The 21,992-nt window shown below is 42.5% G+C and overlaps 1 protein-coding gene across 1 annotated transcript in view; it reads left to right on the top strand.

Annotated features, from left to right (window-relative positions):
* The first annotated feature begins 288 nt into the window (after positions 1 to 288).
* Positions 289 to 21,992, top strand: part of LOC146197331 (carotenoid-cleaving dioxygenase, mitochondrial-like) — a 79,679-nt gene continuing 57,975 nt past the window's right edge. The window contains exon 1 of the mRNA XM_084596465.1: positions 289 to 349. Within this exon, the coding sequence (XP_084452591.1) occupies positions 289 to 349 (61 nt within the window). The remainder of the gene's footprint in view (positions 350 to 21,992) is intronic.

Raw genomic sequence — 21,992 nt, forward strand, 5'->3', positions numbered from 1 at the left:
CGCGATGCGGCGCCACTATATTCGGCGTTGCAGCGCCCTCGCCGAAACAAGCGGCCGCGACCGAAAGAGCGGCTGAGATCGGTGGCGGGGCACTCTCCCGTGGTGGCGGCTGACGGATCGGGAGAGCATAACGGGACCACTCGCCAGCGAGAGTGGCCGACCCGGAGGCACGCTCGACCTAGGGACACACTTCGGGAGGACGCTGCGGCCTTGGGGGCAGCAACCTCAATCGGACTGGGATAAGGTGTGTGCTTCCAGTTTTGAGTCGGCGTAGCCATTCGTCCAAATATGGAGCGACTCATCGAGAACCGCGAGGAAATCACCGAGCCGATTCCCACGTGCGTCTTGGGTGAGTGAAGACGTTGTCGTGTTATCGGCCTTGCTCTTGCCCGCGTCCCGCGTAAGAAGGCCTTACACTGGCGTCAAGCGTTTCCTTAAACTTTCTCTTGACCGCTGAAGGGTGACATACCTCAAGAATAAAACTGCTGTGTAGTATGTTAAATCTATTGTGTACTTAACGGGACGCAGTGTTCAACGCGGTAAAGCTACCGTACATATTTTATTCCACATATATTGTTCGGAGGGTTCCGCGGAAATAGCTGTGGCTTTGCTACGGCACAGTTGGAATGAATTGAACGATTTAATATGTGTTTGCAGGTAGCGTAATTTTTCACTCCGTGGCGATAGCTCGGTCGTTCAAACTTGGCGCCCAACCTTGGGCGCGACATCGCAATTGTTTCACTCGATGTGAGAGCGTAGGCTGTCAAGATCTTTTTATTCAGAATAAATATGATTGCAAAAAGGAATCATCTGCTGCAATTCATGGCGAACAAGACAAGCCGGTCGCAAGGCGCATGAATGCGAATAAGCTGGCACTCAACGGTTCAAGCCTCTGGGACAGAAGAGCTGCCCGCTTACCTATTCCTATATGCTGTTGTTCTAGATGTCATGCTAAAGTAGTGAAAGCCGGCAATAGTGATGCCCTGAACAGAGTCTGTGGCTTTGCGATATGATGATGATGAACAGAGTCTGGAACGCCTTGCAAATTCTACACTAGGTATACGTTTTGTATTGCTTTACGGCTGTCTTGCATCGTGCGAACACTACACCGTTTAACATATGAATCTGCTTGAAGGCGTATACCTATTTAGGCCGATGCCTTCCCTTTGATCGAGCCTCTCATTCATACATTTTTTCATTTCTTTTAAATTTCCGCCACTCCAATTAAGAGGATGCGAGTAAAAGTCTGTACCGAACCATTTGTTTGGTTATATGTGGTATGCACGAAAAAGTATTTTATGCGCAAGGCCATCAATACTCTATGTACTGAGCTGCATTTCACCTACGGCTTTTTACCAAATATATCTCGCCACGGCAAACTCAATTGCTGATAGAACTTCATATATTGCATGGACCATACCTATCACTTTCTGTAGAGAAAAGTACTGTAGAAGCTTAATGCGCCAAGATTACTGCTCTATTAATTTGTTAAGTTACCTTTATGAGCACAAACAAAGAAATGATCAAAAGTCAGGAAAGAATCAAGGGTCCGTTAACCGCCGCTTCGAAAAATCTCTTGAGCACAAGTTTGGTGAACAATAAAAAAAACTGTAAATCTAAAACATCGTTTCAAATAATGTAGAATTGCATTAAAGACAAATCGCATAGGACGCGGAACCAGTAGCAAGGTATAACCTCAAATGCATGAGCCAGAGTCCTCGAGGTAAGAACCAGGAGGCTGCAGGGTGTAGCAGCGTTCGCGCATTTCATACTCGTAAGAATAAGAAAAAATCCCGTGTCGGGGCACACGATGCCTTGCGCGGAGTCGAGCGGAAGAAACGACTGCTTAAGAGGATATCAAGAAAAAAGAAAATCTCCCCAAAACTACCCCACCGTAAATCCTTCCGAACTGCACCGGCGACTGCTCGGAATGGCTCGAAGAGGGCCTAAATGGAAGGGCGCAAAACGTCTCTGTTTGCAACCCGCAGCTCTGAGCTATTGTGGATTTCGGGGAATTCAGCCTTCCGAGGGGGAGGTTTTCGGGCTTCTTTGTTGCCCATTATTCTCTTCCTTTCTGCTGCAGTCACTGTTTTTTTTTTTTGTTTTTTTCGAATGCCAAAATGACTCAAGTATTCGCTTAGAATTTGGCTTGCAGGTATATTTTAGTATGCGCAATAGAGGTACGCACGCAGTAAGGGAAATGAAAATTATGGTCAGTAATTAAAAAAAGAATTCAGGTAACTAATTATTGTTGATCGTAATATACATACCGGTGGCTATGCATGCTTTAAAGTCATAATTTCGGGCTTTACGAACTGTTTAAACATGATGACAATAGTTTTATTTTTTTGTTTATAATATCACTCGTATAACATGAAATTCTCAGTTCCCTTCTTTGTACAGTGTCTAAAACACTATGCGGGCAATGTACCGCGTTTCTATAATTTTCATGTACCAGAATTTCTCATTGCGTCGCACACACTTGATGCGGAAAGTACACCGGTAATTCCGGTGGCGTCTTTAGATCACGCGGTATGACTTGCTTTTTTTATTCTATCCGAAGCTCTCTGTAACTCTCGAGCGCAGGAAAACTGCTCTTTCCCACAGCAACGAGGTAGATCAGTCCGAAAATTTGTTTGCACCTGGCCATGTCTGGCGCCGCGATCAAAGAGATCCCGGGAGACGGCTAGCAGGTAATAGGGAGTTGGTTTTACATCACTCCCGACCGAATTCTCTGCTCTCTGACTGGCACTAATTACGTTATTTCTCTCTTTCTTTCTAGCGCCTGCAATGCGGCACGCTTGACGAAGCGGATACGCCCGCGCGTTTGAAATTCGGCTTGCGCGTCCAAGTTCTTGCTTGGTCTTGCTTGAATGACGCGCACTAATCAATGTTGATGAAGACGGTGACTCACAGCGCGTGAAAAGGGCTGCTTAATACGTGCTTTGTCAGGAAGCGGCGATGTATCGTTAGTTGCCTAATGCAACAGTCAGGGAAACTGGCCTGTGCGATTTAACCTATGCTAGAATCACTATCGCGGTCGTTTGCTACTACATTTATGTTGTTTGTTTTATTTATAATATTATTACGAAGCGGCAAGCCGATGAAGACGGGAGACAGAACATGACCGATGACGATGGTAGATGACGTTTAATGAATGTTCGCGGCGGGCCTAGCGCGAGCGCTCCTGCCCGCGCCACTGCCCGCTTCTTCCTTGTCGTCCGTAACATGACCCGGGGCCACCGAGCGATCGTCCCGATCGTGGACGAGGGAGTTTAGCGATGTTAATGATTTTATGGCGTGATGATGGGCGTGTCTGGATGCTTGAGAAGAAGAGGAAGAAGGAAGAATAGAACGGCTTGCCGGGACGATGTCTGATGCGTGGGTGATCCGCCTCCCTTGGAGCTGTCAACCATCCGTCACCAGAGTCCATGGGACCGATGGCTCGAGGTCACGTCGGGCAGCTTGGGCGGGGGTTGCGTGTTCGTGTCCATCGGTTCCTTCGGGTCATTCGGGTCTTTCGGGTCCTTCATCTCGGTTCTGATTGGTCTGTTCTCCTTGTCTTCAGGTCCGGGCTGGGGGCTGGGCGGTGGTAGTTGTTCAGGTCTGGGTTTGAAGGGCTGGGGCGAAGCTGCTCGGCGATGTCCCTGGGCCCTCGGTGATGGTCCCGGCTTGAAGATGGCCTCGACGCTCCAAGGCGAGGATGGGGATGTCGTACGTCGCACCTCCAACCAAATGTTACGAAGCGGCAAGCCGATGAAGACAGGAGACAGAACATGACCGATGACGATGGTAGATGACGTTTAATGAATGTTCGCGGCGGGCCTAGCGCGAGCGCTCCTGCCCGCTCCACTGCCCGCTTCTTCTTCCTTGTCGTCCGTAACATGTACATGTACATCACGTGGTGCGTGACGTCACACTATTACGACGCCATGGTATCACGCAACACGCGATGCGAGAACTTCAGTGGCAACACAAAATGGAAGATCCAAATGCAACCCGTTGTCTCTATTGCTGCGTTTTAGGTTTTATTCAGTCAGTATTTAGGGCCATAGTTGCAGGCCAGCCAGGAGGCGAGAACTGACATTTATTGCACTATGAAACTGCATATGCTCACAAGACAAGAACACACACTGGTGAATATTATGGGGCCTTGATTTTTTTCACTGGCTTTTCAAGAAAGCCTTCTTAAACCTTGAGAAATGTAGCCCACACTGCGAAACAAAAGAAAGAAACAAAACTGTCGCCTTATTTTTATAGCACCGATTATTGTTAAATTCTGCGCGGGGTCTCAACAATACGACCCGTAAGCAAACCATAAGGTGCGCGTAGTTTCGACGAAGGCTGTGTAGTGCCTACAATATGAAATAAAATGAGGACAAAATTTCGGGAGGACTGAAAGGCGGTCACTTTAACGTGAGCAAGAATAATAGTTTGCACTTTTTCTCCTTGCTCAAGGAATACCGCTCGAACAAGCTATAACGGCAGAGGTTTGGGGGCGAAGCTCTTCCATGCCGAAGAAGAGTACGAAAATAAAGTTGGTGCCTTTCAACCAGGCCATGAATAAATTTGTTAGTCCCACGTGTCGTTTTACAGGCTCTTAACTGAGGGTCGCTACTTTTTTTTTTTTTCTAAGAGTCGGCTATGTACAAGAAAATATTTTTACGCATTTCGATGCCCGCATAGGCACCGGTGTTTCCTAAACATGCACACAACTGTTTCTGACAAAACTAGATGTTGATGTCCACGCTATCTCGAACTAGTCTGCAGAAATTTCAAGGGAATAAGAGGGTGGTTACAAAATTCACGCAGCTCAGTTGTCGACGTTCTTTCCTTTCTACAGGTTTGTTGTTGTTGATTTTGTAATGAAACTTTAGGCAGCGAGAGGGGACATTCGCCGGCTAGTTTAAGGCATGGAAGTTTTCGTCGTCCTCCTTGTGTCTTCTTTTGCTCACCTTACAATTTGTGGCCTCAGTTTTTAATGTACTACATAAACTTGCCATGGGAGTTTTTCTATTCAGCCATGTAATCCCCTTCACCTGCCTTTTTTGTTTTCTGCATATTGGTGAACTAATTTCGTCCTCCAGGTGTCTCCCCAGAAGTAGGCCGCTCACAACGGCAGGTCGAACGCAGACGATTCTTAGAGAATTGACAGAAATCAACTGCTTTTTCGGCACCAATCGAACAAAAAAGTGGAAAAGAGGAAACACATGATTCGACTTCTGACTTGTAGGTTCTAGCTTCACCTTCACTTCACTTCGCTTTAGTTATTTCGTTTTTTATTGTCGTCTATAGCTTTTTACGAAGCCTTTGTCGCAGCTGAAACGTTGTTGGCCGCCACTCGAAACGGACAAGCGGTGGGCGGAAACCACAGACCTACCCTTAAAGTGGAAGGCAAACAAGTCGACGGGGATGCAGTAACATCCGTATTTGACTGGCTGTTGGAACTTTCGAAAAGATACTTTTGCTGCCCGTAGGTAGAAATGTACGTGCGACGACAAGGGTAGCCAGGGAGGGCCGCAAACATGTCCTCTGTCATCGATCCATCGCGGCGGACTAAATTTAGGGACCCCTTCTGAATGCGTTTCTGCAGCGTGCGCCGAGCGCGTACAGAGCTCTGATACCGGAATTGGCTTCGTAACGACGGCCCAAACAAGCATCGTGTGCTTGTTTGATATTCTGAAACAAACCTTGAAATTCTTGAAGCAGCCAGTGGTAGTTGCAAAAATACTTTTTTTCTCATTCTATATAGAAAAAGTATTGCGTCCACTTTGGCGATTTAGAGACTGTTCATTTATAGCATAGGCCGGAAAAGATGCCCATGCCCTGTTAGCGCTGATGGCTACTTCCTTCCATTGTTTCTGTACTGGGGTTTACTAGCGGGAAAGCTCTGCCGCCTTAAGAAAATGCATAACGAACTCGCCCAAACTGGCGTTCTAATATTGAGTTTGAAGGTTCCTGACGACCAGTTCAGCCAGCATTCTGTTCAGCATAAAGAAAACATGCTAATGGTGGAAAGGCCGTCCCGACATACTCGCCTTAGGTCATCCTTATGAATGAATGAATGAATGAATGAATGAATGAATGAATGAATGAATGAATGAATGAATGAATGAATGAATGAATGAATGAATGAATGAATGAGCCAGCACGGGTGCCCGAATCGCCATGGGGCGGTGAGCTACCGAGTGCAGAAATACAACTCTTGGGCAAAAATAATGCAAAAATAAGCATTTTTCTACAACAAAACACATCACAACATTCAATATTGTGACATGCATAACTTGCAAAAAAAAAAAAAAAAAAAGCGAGCGAAACAGCATGCATGTGGAAAATTTGTCCGAAATGAGCGAAGTATCGAACAGCACAGAAACCAATACTTCGCACCTAATGAACTCACTGTAAAAACAAACAAAAAAAATTTTGAAAAAATATTTAGTTACTCGATAATTTTGGTAAGTTCTTTAGCGTCATTTCAGAAAACAAAAACTTCTTGTCGGTGTCGTCTGCTTTTGCGCCTTCGCTACTATGGCCTTTGTACTCTACGTTAGCGCCCCGAGATAGTGATCATGAGGAGGGGAATAGTAAAGCCATTCTATGTTCCTGAAAAAAATGCGACTGTGCCGCACCAAGTAACGCTCCGACCCATGATTCTTAGCGCGTCCATGGTAGCTGAAGTGCAACACCCCAGGCTTTCTCTCTAAGTAAGTAAGAAACTCTATGCTTGCAGCTTGCGATGATAAGAAGTCGAGAGTGTATAATTTAGAAAAGCATCAAGTCAAGACAGCAGTCAGCAGTATTGGAAATGAATAAAAATAAATAAATAAATAACTGCTTCACGTAAAGTTTCTCCATTGCTTACATTTCAGTCTGCCACAAAAAAGAAATAAAAATATTTTTGACGACAGCAAAAATGCTAACAATAGCCTCCTAGCAGCAGGCTTTAGTTTTGAGTAGCGTACCCGGCACTTCTGTTGCTGCAGTTTTAGGGGAATGGCAATACGCTACGTCGAACACAAATTACGTGCTCTACCGCTTCGGCTTTCACTTCTGTTTTGGGTTGCACGCACTCATTAAGATACCGTCGTAATGCACAGATTACATGAAAGACCACCCCATATAGATACCAAGCCTCACTTTAACCAAGCCGTACGAATAGGCCTCAATGGCCTAGAAAAAGCGTGCCTGACCTGCGTGTTCTATCATCCGGTCAAAAGTGCTGCCTGAATTAACAGCTGCTGACAGTTGGGCCATGATACGTGGTCTTGTGACGTCTTTTATATCGCTGACGCAGGCAGGAGTGTGTCGCGCACAAACATCGCTGCGGCACGAGATTGAAGGCTCAGGAGGTCACATACCGGCTAAATTCCTGAGTGGAATATCTAGTGCGGCACCGCTAAAAAGCACTTGTGTACAATACCTAGTATCACTACATCACTTCCAGGTGCCAGCAGACAGATGGTAGAAATGCAGTCCTCCAGTTGTGACGTCGGTTGGAATACTCTACTCGGCGTGGCGAGCTTCCTCTCCCTCTTGGGCACGTAGGAAGTAATCAAGATTGCACCCAACGTGTCTATTCGGGACACGGACTATGCGTATCAAAGTTAACGTGTTCGTCGCACTCTCAACGCGCCGTTTGAAGTGTCATTCGATGAATGTGAAACACGTCACGATAAATACACAAACCGAAGCACGCGAGGCTTTCTTGCGTTGTGCGAGGGCGATACTCTACGAGAACTAACTTTGATATTCATGTAAGTACCTTAGCTAAAATTTAGTGGCGCTACCTATAAGAACTTGCCTTGGCCAAAGCAAAACTGCGAAGGGGTATTTTCTTGTTTCACTGCTTGCTCTTTCAGCGCAGATATGACAATGCCAAAACGCCTAGATATGTCAGGCTTTCTATGTAATAAAATGTTGAATTTTCTTAGAGGAAAATGTATCCGCGTTCGTACACGTACTGCTGGTAGCAGATCTCTAAACATGTCATGGACTATTGGGATGCCTCGTTCGGTGGCGGAAGCAGTTGCTTCATTTTGTGTTTCAGTGTGCCTGTTTCCTCAATTAGTAGCTCCGGCAGTCTGTATCGTTCTTATACTTCTGTCGCATCCTACCATGCATTGTGCGCTGAAAAGCCAAGAGAAATTCCGCCATAAAATAAGAGTTGCAAGCTACGCACGCATAGATCTGATAAAGAATAGGTGCTCGAATGTCCAATTGTCGCAGAGACCTGCCAGCCGGGGGCATGTCCCACCCTGGGTGACAAGTATGCAGGAAATGCAGACAGTTGCTTCCGGGGAACAAACTGACGGGAAGGGGAGGGGGTGGGGCATTGACTGGGGCTTCCTTTTTATCCATTTCGTTCATTTGTTCGATTACCGTGCGTCACACCTCTTACTGAAGCATGCAAATGTAGTAAGAAATGGGCCTGCGCTGTACTCACCTAGATGTTCGCATTCTTATTATCATGAATCTGGAGCATTAAGAGGAAGGGTTTTTATATTTATTTGCTACGTTTGTTCTTTTTGTTTAGTTTGCAGCAGCGTGCTTAAAGTTATAATTTATGCGACATCATTTCTTTCTCTGCACAGTTAGATCGTGAAAGAGACACAACAAAAGTAGATTCACAGCGGAAAGCTCATTCCGTCTTTCGATTATCGTCCTGATAAATGTTCTTACGGTCTCGTTCTGTTGCATATTGGAAGATGGAAAATATTTTTAGGAACGATGCTCACGCTTCCCAATATAAAAATCACTGTCGTTAAAACATTGCGGAAGGACTTCATAAAGTTCTTCAAAATCAATTTCGGTACTTCTTTACCTTGGTGTTAAGAATTGTGGTGACCATGTGTGAATACTTTAAGCCTAATCAAAGATTTGTACAGTCGCAAATAGTGCGAAGAATTCATTCACATTTAGGCGTCTCAGGTGGACCTATGTTATAATTAGGAATTCTCGCACTAGAAAATCAATCGCATACGCAACATTCGAATTGCCCACCCTCTCTTAATGATGGGAAACTAAATGCGAATTTACGCACAGCTTTGCAAGAAAGAAAAATAAAACCTGTCTATATGCGGACACATATCACTAAGAGAGTTAATTGCTGATCTAGTTGGTTACCAGACATTATTACAGGGTATTCAGCGCAACACAATACACGCAAGAGCCCCTGGTGTCCTCATTCTTGTGTGTGTTTTGTTGCGCGGAATACCCTGTAATAATGGCATATCACTGAATTCTGTGGCTTCTGTAATGTTCGCAGTCTTTTCAGTTGCATATATAAAATTTGTCTTGATAATGAGATCTAATTCTTAGCACTCTCTCTTGTTCGCTACTGCTGATACTATCTTCAAGGTTAAATACTTCTGCGTTCCAATCCAAGCACAAGGGGCTCAGACGGTAATCTTAATTCATGGTCATCCAAATGCACCATCTAGTGCTGCCAGCCTGCCTATGTATGTTGATCAATCAATCAATCAATCAATCAATCAATCAATCAATCAATCAATCAATCAATCAATCAATCAATCAATCAATCAATCAATCAATCAATCAATCAATCAATCAATCAATCAATCAATCAATCAATCTTTTTTCAAACCTTTCTTTACAATTTGATAAGCACTCTCACCTGTAGGAGCATTGTGTGGGGCTTTCCTCCTGTTACCAGTATTCATCTGAAAAGGAAACCTATGGTGAAGAACCGTCCCCTTACTGCCTTACCTACTTTACTTTCTGGTCAGGTTCCATTGCGCGGAGAAGAAAGAGAGAAAGCAGAAGCGATTTTCTTGATGTAATGTATTTTTTTTTACTTTGTGCCATAATTTCCATTCTTTACCGTCTTTGCCGTAAGGCGGTCAGCGCGAGCGTTCCCTGGATTGGTGTTTCTAAGTTCGTACTCATCTTTTGTCACTCCGCGGGTCCGCCGTACACAGAATGCTTGCGCAAGCTCTGCCCAGGCGTTGCGAAATAGGGGGCCGCCTGCGTTGCACATCTTTCGGGTGCCGACGGATCGAAACGCCGTATATTCATCGTCAAGAATGGGAGGCGTGCCTCGGTCTCCAGTTCTCCTAGCGCCGGCTCACGTCTCGTTCGCACGGCAATCAACTTAAGTTTTCTGTTCTCATGGCAGCATTGCGTTGTTCCCACAGCTTGTAGCAAGCAACAGTGATAAACTATTTTAGTTATTCTGGTCGATGAGCAACCATTGAAGAACGAAGCGATGAATAAAAGAGGCCTCGTCCCTCCAGTTTCGTCTGCGTCCATCTGATATCAGCACTTCTGTCTCTATCTTCGTGCTCTGCAAAATCGTTTTTACTTCTGGCTAGCTACTTCATCTCAACGAATAGTTTGAACCATTTATTCGAATTCAAGACTGCAATACAATAATATTATTATGTTCCGCAATCCACCGGGTTTGCAAAGTTTTCTTCTTCTCCTAAGAAAAAGACGTCTCCGCTGACTTTCGATTTTGTTATTTTTTATTGTTGCTTTTCTTTCGCGAACAGGCTTGCCTATATTTCTTCTGTTCTACACATGGTATAAACGGACAAAACAGTGCTCCTTCAAACGTAAAAATTCGTGCTGACACGTACAAAAGCGTGTTTCGATGTCGTCCGTTGTGTAGAGGAATAAAGAACCAAAACATTTTTATGCTTCGCATTTCAGCGTTTTCATACTCTTTTCAAGTAATTCGATATGTCTTGTCCTTTATAAGCGTGTTACAAGCTTTCGCATAGCAATATTGATCGCTAAGCAGATATGTTTGTCTTTTTTAAGTGCCTCTTTTTTTTTTTTTATTGACGAGATGTTTGGAGGCAAATCACAACGGAAAACGTCACTGCCTAAGCATAAAGGAAAGTTCGAACTGAAATAGCAGCGTGCTACTGTCTCAGGCGGAGGAGGAACTGTCCTACAAACAGGAGAAATGATTGATTTTAGATAAATACGTTAAGTGAAATGGAGTTCCCATTCAATGCATTGTTTCTCTTGCTATTGAAAACACTTGCTCGCCTTTGTCGTACTTTGGACTTCAGGATTATTCCAGTCTGCCTAAGTAGAAAGGAAAGTTCGAACTGAAATGGCAGCGTGCTACTCTGTGAGGCGGAGGAGGAACTGTCCAACAAACAGGAGAAATGATTGATTTTAGATAAATACGTTAAGTGAAATGGAGTTGTCATTCAATGAATTGTTTCTCTTGCTACAAAAAACACTTGCTCGCCTTTGTCGTATTTTATACTTCAGGATTATTTCAGTCTGCTTAAGGGGAAAGGACAGTTCGAACTGAAATGGCAGAGTGCTACTCTGCGTGCTACTCTGTGAGGCGGAGGAGGAACTGTCCAACAAAGAGGAGAAATGATTGATTTTAGATAAAAACCTTAAGTGAAATGGAGTTGTCATTCGATGCATTGTTTTTCTTGCTAAAGAAAACACTTGCTCGCCTTTGTCGTACTTAGGAATTTAGGATTATTTGAGTCTGACGATTAATGAGAGTGAACGACTGGAAAAGCTCGGCTTTGCAACATTGCGGCGCTTCTGTCACATGAGCAGCGCTTAGACGTAATTCTCGTAAATGAATAACATTGTTTAAAACCTCATTGAATAAAAAAGATAACAGTCCTTTCGCTCGCTTAAGAAACAACCTACGCGCCTTGAAAATATAAGCTCATATCTGTTCTTCAGAACATCTGACGCTGGCATTATTAGCGAAACATTAGAGTCATGGCACTAGGCAGTGGCAGCTCGCGCATGTCATGGCCGTCTATTGATTTGTTGTAAGGTTGAGTGACATTATGCGACCACATGGCATGGTCAGGTTGGCGTAAACTTCCACCTTTGCTTCTGAATTCAAACTTTAGTGAAGTGCATTTTAGAAAACGAGAATCTGGAAACAGCGCTGCCGAGTGGAGCCATTGCTGCTTTATTTTGTGCATGTGTTTTTGTTTTTGAAATTTGTGAAAATATGTAGTTGTAGCCTCTACTAGGCACGAACCTGCTTTTAATTCTCTTATAAACAAACATAACACAAAAACATTATACTCTAGATATTGTGAAGAATAGTAAGAAGATAGCAACCTTCTTAACACTATTTCTAGTCCGCTATCAGCCTATAACACGAACCTAAACTTTAGTCTCATTAAAATGCTAGCAAGATGATGTCCGTGACAGTTTATTGATTATGTTTCTTAGGTTAGTAAATCCCAATGTACGCACGTTCAGAGTTAATGCAAGAAGACCAATTTATTGAACATCTGGCAAATTTGGCCGCTCAATTTAAATAATTTATATTAGGTAATATATTAATCAGTTTAAGCTGAATGCGCAAATATTCACTGTGCTAAACTCTGGTATGGTAACGGGAGGGTAACATGTGACTGAATTAGCCCCATAGCTGCAATTGAGGAAAACTAAACAGAAGCGTTCGAAAAAAGTGAAATAACAGCGGGAACATCAGACGTTTAAAAACAATTTTAGAAACAGCCAGATACTCGCGAACCTCTCAATATGCCAGGTTAGCAGCAACTTGGCAATGTTCGTACGAACTGACAGATTACATGAGGCAAGCGGTCGGGCTTTCACAGAATCCTGTTTAGGGTCTTGCTGGAATTACGCCTTACTGCCGTCAGTAGAGCATATATTTTTCTTTACGTCAGTAAGAAAGCGCGGGACTAACGATGGAAAGAGGAGGTGCTTACCTGCTCAATTTTCTTGCGCCTTCACGGTTGTTCCATTCAAATGGCGCGTGCCCACATTGAAAGGAGTTTACAGCGAAACCAAGCAGCTTGAAAAATTCCCGGAGTATTCGCACCTGGAAGACTAGAAGGTCCAGAAGGGCAAGCAAATTTTGTCTGTGGCATGGCGTTCATGTCTGTAAATGTGAGCGCGCAGATATTTGCAGCACTCTCAGAGGACGGAGCTTCGAGCGAGAATATTGCGCCATTTTAAACAAACTTGTGGAAAAAAAAAAATGAAACAGCAGTTCATGAAGATTATTGCTTTTCTAAAAAAAAAAAAATTGACAAGATGAAAATTATTCGTAGGGTGAAAGCGCGGTGCGCACAAGTATCGCAGTGAGCAAGAAAACGAACATAAGCTAGTGCTTTTATCGATGGAATAAAAAGCTACCGAGGTGAAAACCTGTCGAGCATGTTTTATATTGGAAACGCGAAGCTGAATATTGAGCCAAAAATAAAAGCCAGGTCACATCGAGAATGCGGAATGATGGAAGCTGGCAAAGCCAAAGGCTGACAGTGAAGGAATTCGTCGCATATGCAGCGAAGAGTATTTCGCAAGATCCGCACTCCAGACGCCTTTGCTCTAGTCGGCAGAGAAGATACTGGTCGGGCGGCTTTTCAGCGCTGGCAGGGAAGAGGGCATAACATCGTCAAGAGTGTCCTCGCCCTTCAGGCTTTTGGAAGGCACCCTCGCAAAAAAATGTGTTGCTGACATTGTTTTGACGTGCCTCTGCGCCTTTGGCATCTGTAGGGGCGAACTATTGTAGAATGCTGAGTAGACAGTGACGGCACGGATGATGGCGTGTCTTTTGTTTGTATGTTTATTTTGGTCTCACATTGTTCCCACTTTCTTCCGTACACATTATTTTTGTTTTCGGAATTAAAAAAGCACTATGACGCAAGGCGAGAGAGAGGGAAAACAAGGCAGGCACTTCCAGTGCGTTTTTTTTTTAAGTTTTGCTGCGCAAAAGAAGCACACGATAAAGAAAATATAAAGCTTGATCGATATGATTTTTATTACATTGAAAAGCACGAGAATCCAAGTCCATGGTCAACTCTAGCCAGGATTCAGAGTTTGCGAATTATGCGCTTAGCTGTAAATGTTATCAATCACAGCCCCAAAAGCATCAGCAACAAAGCCCTGAAGTTGAGTTAGGGTTCAGTTTCCCTTAGAGAAAGTAGGTATACTTTAGAAACGCTGGCAGAATTTTGCGAATCACAGTACTCAAACTAGTTCGTTAACTTTATGCTTAGATACGGCATATACGTAACTATCGTTAAAACCAAAATAAAGGGAATTATAGCGGTGTGCTATCGAAACACTTTATCCAAGTGGATCACAATAAAATGTGAATTGTTTCTCTTCCATGTGCAGTCACAGATTCTTACACCATTTCAGGGAATCTTCACTCTGCGAAAAATTTCTTGTATGCTCGCATATTTGCATTTCTGGATAATTACTTGCAAATGCATGCAGATAACTTTTGCGAGGGCGTTGATGATCAAGTTACGAATCAGGCTTACGTGTTAACTTCTCCGCCTGTAGCTCAAGACAGGGATAGTGTGCATGTAAAAACAGCTAGACATTTTTAAGCAATATTATTTTGTGGCTGATAGATAATAACTGGGTATATTAAAGATATGAACAGCAGCCAGGCGATAATTCGAGCGAATAAGCCTAATCAATAAAAAATGACTTTAGATGAACTGTCTGAATTTCTTTATAACAGTCTGCGCCGTTTGGCTCACTGGAGCTGAAATCTTAGAGCTTGTATATGAGAATAATAAAAAATAAAATTTAGAAAGCGTATCCTCAAAAAGTACCAAAAACGCATTTCCAAACGAATATTGATGCAAGAGCTTTTATTGCTTTACATCGACGTGTTGCTCAACATCTTAACGGCTTTTCTCGTTGGACAAGTTTTCGGTGATAGAAAAAATACGTAGAGGGCGAACATGGCCCAATTTACACTGGAAACTGGGACATATGTTGTAAATGAAAGAGAAGCAAAGTAGTATAAGTGGAAGCTGAGCGTACCTGATTTCAAGATTTAGTTATTGTTAGGGCTTGCGCGTTGATAATATGTTTACTACTAACATAAGTAAAGAAGCCGCAAAAAAAAAATGTATCCTCAGCTTCAAAGTAACAAAAGAAGCTTCTTTAGAAAAGGTAACAAGGGTGAACGCTCAGCCATGTCGTTTGTTATGTTTGCGCGTTGTCAGAAACAGAACGTTTCAAAGCTAGGATTTTCTTTTGAGAGCTTGTACTATGCAGAAAATAAGAAACATTATAAGGTGCAGTCATATAACTATGCACCAAATACGAAGGAGTCTTCATGCAATGAGGCCAAAGTGGCCAGAAGTGAAATTTAAACATAGCCTACCTACACCTTACTGTACGTTACTGTAAGTTTCAAGGTCAAGAGCATTTTAAAGCATTGTTGAAGCAGAAGGTGCTCGAATAATAGTATATAAGCGGGGAATGAAGTTGAGAAATTGTCACTTTGTTGCATAACAAAGTCTCTATCACCTCTAGTAATTTATTGCCTTCAGGGAACCGGGACAATAAGACAGTAAAGAATACCGGCTACCCCAGTAGCGAGAACCATTAGCTCTTCTATAAAGCACGTAAGTTAGAGCACTTGCGCTTTCTGCGAGTCCCACAGGGATCATTGCACTTACCTAGAGAACTGGACAGGTGTAGTGGGAGGAATCTGAGCAAAATTTCAAAGGAATCATAGCGTTTTACAGAAAACGTTTGCTTCCGAGGATGTGCCTTAACCAATTAACCAACAGCTGCCCATACCCTGGCAGCAGCGCTTGCATGCCGCTCTGTTGAGCATACAGAACACCGTCGCACACCTCTAGATAACAAGTCTTTGGTGCTTACGGTAGACGAAAACATTTGCCAATATAAACATGACAAATTTTAAAGAGGAGTGCATGCTCCCAAGAAAGCCCGAAAGCTTCCTTCTGTCATACGAAGAAGCCACCGCAAATTGGTGTTTTCCATATCTTTCTTTTTTTTTTTTTTTGCATGTGACGTTTATATCTCATGTTTAAATACGTTCAGCCTTTCCTCTTTAGGAGTAAATAAATGCCCGCAGAAACGTCAAGCCACCTTACCAATAGTTTTTTCTGTGTTGACCTGTCGTATCTCCTCGATAGTTCACAATTTTTTCTCCAAACACAGTCAACACTGTCAACGAACGTCTAGGAAGACTTTTTTGAGCAAACATTCCCATAGGATGTTCCCAACTCCATCTCGCATCTCGTATCCCGAAGCCACTGGCGTTGTGTGAAGGAATGGACGAAACCTTTCTACCAAGCTTCTTTACAGCGCAGCCCAAACTTCAGGGACAGCAGTAAGCTGACAGGAACTGCCTGCATCACTTTCAAAGGAACGAATATTGGACCCTACTGTCATGGATGCTGGAAATTGAAACCTGGCGGTAGTAAGAAGCGCCATATTCCTGACGTGTCTTTCTTTTTTCTATTTTAAAACTTTTCGTGGTAGGTTTTTGTACTGAAAAATGTTCAGGTGCTTCAATAACTTCGTATCTTACTTTCAGAAATTGCAGTGCTTCACCTATTACCTGTCGTGTGTAATTGTATTATAAATTTGTATTTCCTTTTGACCTTCTTTTTCTATACGTCCTTTTATATATAAAATTAAAAGTGTTTTTTTTTTCTTGTTTTTAATTGAATACTCTAAACAGCTTACGAACAATTCCCTCTCAAGTCTTTAGTTTTGTCTTTAACTGCAAGTGAGCGTTGTTCTAAATACCTCCTAATAGTGCACAGTTGCAACACTGTAAAAACGTAAGAACATTTCTGTTCTAGAGCTTCAAAGCATTTTACACACACCTTGATTTAAAGTTGAGCAAGCCTACTGGGCTACCTGCTCCCACTTCAAATTGAAAGAACAATTAAGGTTGTTAAGAGGACGATAAATTTTGGGTATAGAAAGCAAGTCACAATGCTACACAATAATTCAATATTTTCCTTTCTCTTGAAACCTCATGCATTCCTTAGTTTTACTAAACATTACATCTTGCCATGAACAATTCACATGCAACCCGTGTAATACCTTGTATGGTTGCGCCAGTCCAGGTCTTGAAGTGCTGTCTTTCTAGAGTGAAAGTCTGACATGCTGACTGTATTTGAAGGAACTCTCTTATGAATTCTTAATCTTTAACTCATTCTTTTAAGCTTCTCGACTGCTGTAGAACTATAAAAAGTTGTGAATTTCCCACTTTGGTTCAATATTAACGGTTTTTCGCGTAATACAATCAGCATTTTCTCAAAATTAGAATTTTTATTTACAAGGGCGCATTTTTAGAATAACAATAACAGCGCCAATGTGAATGAGAATGGAGCTAAGGTGCTTTATCTAGGAAAGTATTCAAGCAATAAATGTAGCTAACTTTGTGACTATTGCAGCCAGGTTCGTTATTTACCGAGAGTTGGGCCGTACGCCATGCCAATTATTAGATTTAGTTATTAGTTATTAGATTTCAAATAATCGCATTCTCTTCGCCACTGCAGCGTGAAGAGTTTTTTTGGAGCCACGTTCGATCGACAGTTAAACTGAATGGACGGCAGACAGTTGAAGGAGTGCCTACGACTGTGCATCAGCCTGGCCTATTCGATATCCTGGTCTATTTTTGCCGCACTCGGATGGGAGCGGCGGGAGAGCCAGTACATTACAGGCGCGCCATTCTGCTTACGCGTGCTCGTAGGCGTGGCTACAACTGTCCCTGACCGCTCAGGATTGCCTTCGCCTGCTCCAGAATTCGTCTGGCTCTAGTGGCTACTAGAGTGGCTTCTCCAAAAATCCTAAAACTGATACGAACATTACTTATGGTGAGCTGTAAACCTTCCAGTACAGTAGAGCGTAAACGAAATATTTTAAAAGGTTAACAAGGTAGCAATAGTTAAGCAGCTTGCCAGTCAACTCGGCTTAGCGGCATTCTGATACACAGTACCGCTCGCAATGCAATGTCGCAGAGAGCTATGTTTTACGTACATATATTTTAAAGTTTTCTGACGGTCTTAGATAAAACATGCAGTGTATTAGCTAGTGTTTAGGCACCCTTAAAGTCATTCTTTCAGTCGTTGTCGGTGCAGAGAAATGACGTCTCCTTAAACCGCTGGGTGCCTTTGTTGTAAAGTGGGCTTCTCCTTGTCAAGTGTACTATTGCCAAGAACCCCGCTTGCAAGGAAAGTCCTATGGGTGTTGGCGTACCAGGCTGCTTGCCATCCTTACCAGGGGCCTCAAAGCTTAAGTAAAAGACATTAGGCAAGAAAGCGCTGACAGCGGTTACAAAAAGTCGATTGGCTTCGAAGGCAGCATCGTGATGCGAATCTGTTACTTTTTCATGAAAATGAGATTACCCTACAGTTGGCCATTGTAATTGACATAAACTCAGCCTTATGAGAAGCCTAAAAGAAACGTTAGTATTTTATTCTACAAAGACACTTTCAAGTATAATCACTTCTGTCCTTTTCATAGATTAATATCTACAAACACTGATGTGAGCTGTCAATACATGAGGGCTGCCGCTGCTCCATTGACGCAGCATAGCTTCCTTTTTCTGATTACTTTTGCTAGTTAATTTGAGCTTTATTGCACAAAAACGTTTCAAAAAGAAAGGCATTGATCCGTTTAAAAAAGAATTATGTTATGCTTCTAATGACCTTTCGCTTTATGTATTGAGAAGTAGTACCGAATTCGACCTGCAGAATGGCATCGTGTCTAGCTTTTTTTTCTTTTTTTTTTTTTTTTTTGCGGCAATCTGCGTCTAAGTAAAATTTACATGACCATAATATAAGCATTGTTCACTATGATTGAAATTATTGTCTGTTAACATATTCTGTTAGAAATTATTGCTATATGTTTTGTTTATTAAAGTGCTACTAAGCCATGTTTATGGTCGCAACATAGATGTTCAACAAAACTGTTCTTAAAGGCTTATTTTATCCGTTCTTCAAAGACTTTGGAATTAGTTAGTCCTTGGAAGTACTAAACATTTCACGGAGATCTCCTTCAGCTGCAGATGGGAAAGAAACGAGAATAATTGTCCCTAACCTGTTTGCTCATTCGTTGCAAGCAAGCAGTTATGTGAAATATTGATGAATACAAGGTTTTATTTCTGGTTAATTTTGAGCGTACTTATCTCTCTGAGTTAAAAACAACAAGGAGCCGTAACTTGATATAACCACGCTTACTACTTGTTTGGATGTATTTCGAAGGAGACGAACGAGACGAAAAAAAGGAAGCTTGAAATCGGCAAAACACTTTACTCTGTCTGAAAACAAACGAGGTGCACTCGGGAAAGGACGTTCTCATTATGCTCGTTGTCTAGCTTCATTCTTCAGCTTACAAGGCGTGCCATTAAGGTTTGTGAAAGTCGTTGCGACAGGCGAAGAACAAAACACGCTCAACAGTTTAGTTTTTGTTTTCATTCAAACCAAGTCGTCCGCGATTGTTACGTTTACTTTGTGTGCGACACCGATTAAACAGCATGTAGTTGCCAGTCCAGAGCATTTTGTTGCGTCAGGAGATAGTACAAAAACCAAGCACAATTAGATTGTTCATCTAAATAATGCATTTATGGAAGGGTGCCCTTGGCAGGTAGACAGTTTTTCGCTATGTCTGATCGAAGCAGGAGTTCTGCTGAGTTATCGGTGCTGGCAAAAAGAAGGCTGCATAAAATGGGAAGGCAATGCAATTTTCCTTCTCACTTCTTGTCGGTCTCTGCCTATTACTTTAATATTGGTCCAGAGTTGATAACCCTGCCGGTGTAATCATTTTATGCATTAAGGCGGGAATCGTCGCGTTTTTCCGCTGCGAGTTTCACTGCTTACCTGGAGAAATAAATGAATTGCTGCATCACTAACGCTGATTATATTGCTCCGGAAATTGGGTTTAGTAAATTTACAATGTTTAGTGTTATTACAATTTATTGCATTCTTGAAGACTCGGCCACATTATTTAGGATGGCGGCTTTGATCCCTGATTGAAATTTTGATATTTTCTGTGTATGTTATTATTACCACCCTGTGAGCTTTGCGAATATGTACGTACTAGTAGGGACATAAGTAAACGGGAAACTGTTCTTCGTTCAAATCATAATCACGCCTTCTGTATTGAGGATAAGATAATATTATTTGTCCAAGTGAATGCCAACTGGTGTCTGCTACCAGCATGCACATACCATGACTTCCAGTTTCGATTACGCAAAACGTGAAGAATTTTAGGAAGAACTAGCGTGCTCCGTTTACTTTTGCGGGCATCGGTTCATGCCTCCCATGTGATGGTCATTAAGAAATAGGTCGTAATGCCCCCAACATTGTATAGTGATAATTGCATCTCAGAAAAACATTGAGTTAAAGCATCTAACTAAAACGGAGCCTTGAAAGGCAGCCAACGCGAAGCGTGGACATGCCGAGGCTAACTACAGATGACTGCCCGTCTTCATGTGCTTGGTTTCCCTCCCTAACTACGATTCCTTGCCAGGAGTGAAAGTATGCCAGCATATACTGTAGCCGAGTAGTTAACGAAATCTTCCAAATTCGGAGCGGAAAACACTTGTACAAGACGTACCTTTCCGGTTCGTCTGAAAGGTACGTGTATATAAAAAAAAAAAAAGATCGTTCGCTTGAACTCGTATTCCATTTAAATATTATGCGATACCATCAAGCCTTGCAGATAGCCTTTACATGAGAGCCAGGATTAGTATTCGTGTCGTATTTATTTAGAACTGCCTGGCCTTGGTCTCTCTGATAGTAATGACTGCCAAGCATATTCTATTAACATTGAATTGAACTAAATATATAGTTTGCATAAAATCGTAACAAATGTTTTGTCACTGTGCAACACTCTCAAAATTTATTTTTTAGCACAAATAAAACACTATGAAATATTGAACATTTCACACTCAGTATATGGGAAAGGGAGGGGAATAAATTCTGGCATCTGCACCCTTTTAACCGCCAGCAAAGGCTCAGTACGTGGGCTTTATTGAGTTAGTGGTTCCACGGCTATTGTACGCATGTTCCGCAAATTCATAATTCCAAATGGTTAAAAAGCATCCCATAAACAAATATAAACAAATATAAACAAATATAAACAAATATATAAAAGTGTTCACGGTACTTGATGAATATGACGGCAGTGGTACTAGTCTGGTAAAATAACATCGGGATTAAACATAATTAGGTAATCATCTGAGCCGCATCTTAGCGAGGCTGCGCATTCTTTCTCACAGAGCGGAAATGCCTGCGGTGCCCCCAGTGCATTCCAGAACTTCAATATCATGATGTCAGGCCCTCGTTGCCTCCGGACATGGTACATCAGCGCACATTGCCTCTGGATCAGCCTCTCTTCAGGGACATCCGCGATCAACACTACCATGAAGAGATTCGGATTGTTTTGTGTTAGCTCTTTACTGCTGTTTTGTGTACGGGGGGGGGGGGGGGGGGGGGTAAAAAGTTCCCAGGCCAAAGGGTCTGCTTCTGAGAGTATAGTCACGCAGCTACGACGGCCCCAAATCTCAAAATACATGTGGAGGGTAGAAGAAGCATTATTCCAACCTCTGAGATCATTTATAGGTTTAATGGGATCTCACGTGTCAGAATATGCTGACCAGAAGCAAAAACTGCGGCCTGGGAACTTTTGACCCCCCCCTGTACTTAAAGTCGTGTGTCGAATTTCGGGAGGAAGAAGAACTTTTCGCTTATTGATAGAAATGAGACATTTTTACACATATTATAGGTACTCTTGATTGTTTATATAGCCATACGTATAGCCCTACATACAGCTACATCCGTCATTCTTTAGAGAAGCTACAACTTTAAGTTTGTAGTCGTGGTACACAGGAAAATCGTGCCACCCCAGAGGTTTCGGGATCGAAAGCCGGATGTGGTAAAACATTAAAATGCGGCTTCAATTAAGGCGTGGATTGCCATAAATAAAAATTCAAGAATTGGTAGCATATCTTATTATTAAAATATTATCGTAGGATACTTTACAGAGTCATTACCTGTAGACTATAGTCAAAGCAAACGAAAAAAAAAAACATCCCCTCCTGACATCCAATGTAGGAATTCCGGTGCATTCTGATTTTGAATAAACCTGTTTTCAACAATTTATCCTTCTACATTTCTATATAAAATGTAGGCACTGCAGTTTGGCCCTCTGGGCTGTGCTTGGAAAAAGGAGATATCGGCAATTTCAAAAGCACAGACCAT

This window comes from Amblyomma maculatum, chromosome 3, assembly GCF_055883805.1.
Source record: "Amblyomma maculatum isolate TAMU_Amacu chromosome 3, ASM5588380v1, whole genome shotgun sequence".
Lineage (NCBI taxonomy): Eukaryota > Metazoa > Arthropoda > Arachnida > Ixodida > Ixodidae > Amblyomma > Amblyomma maculatum.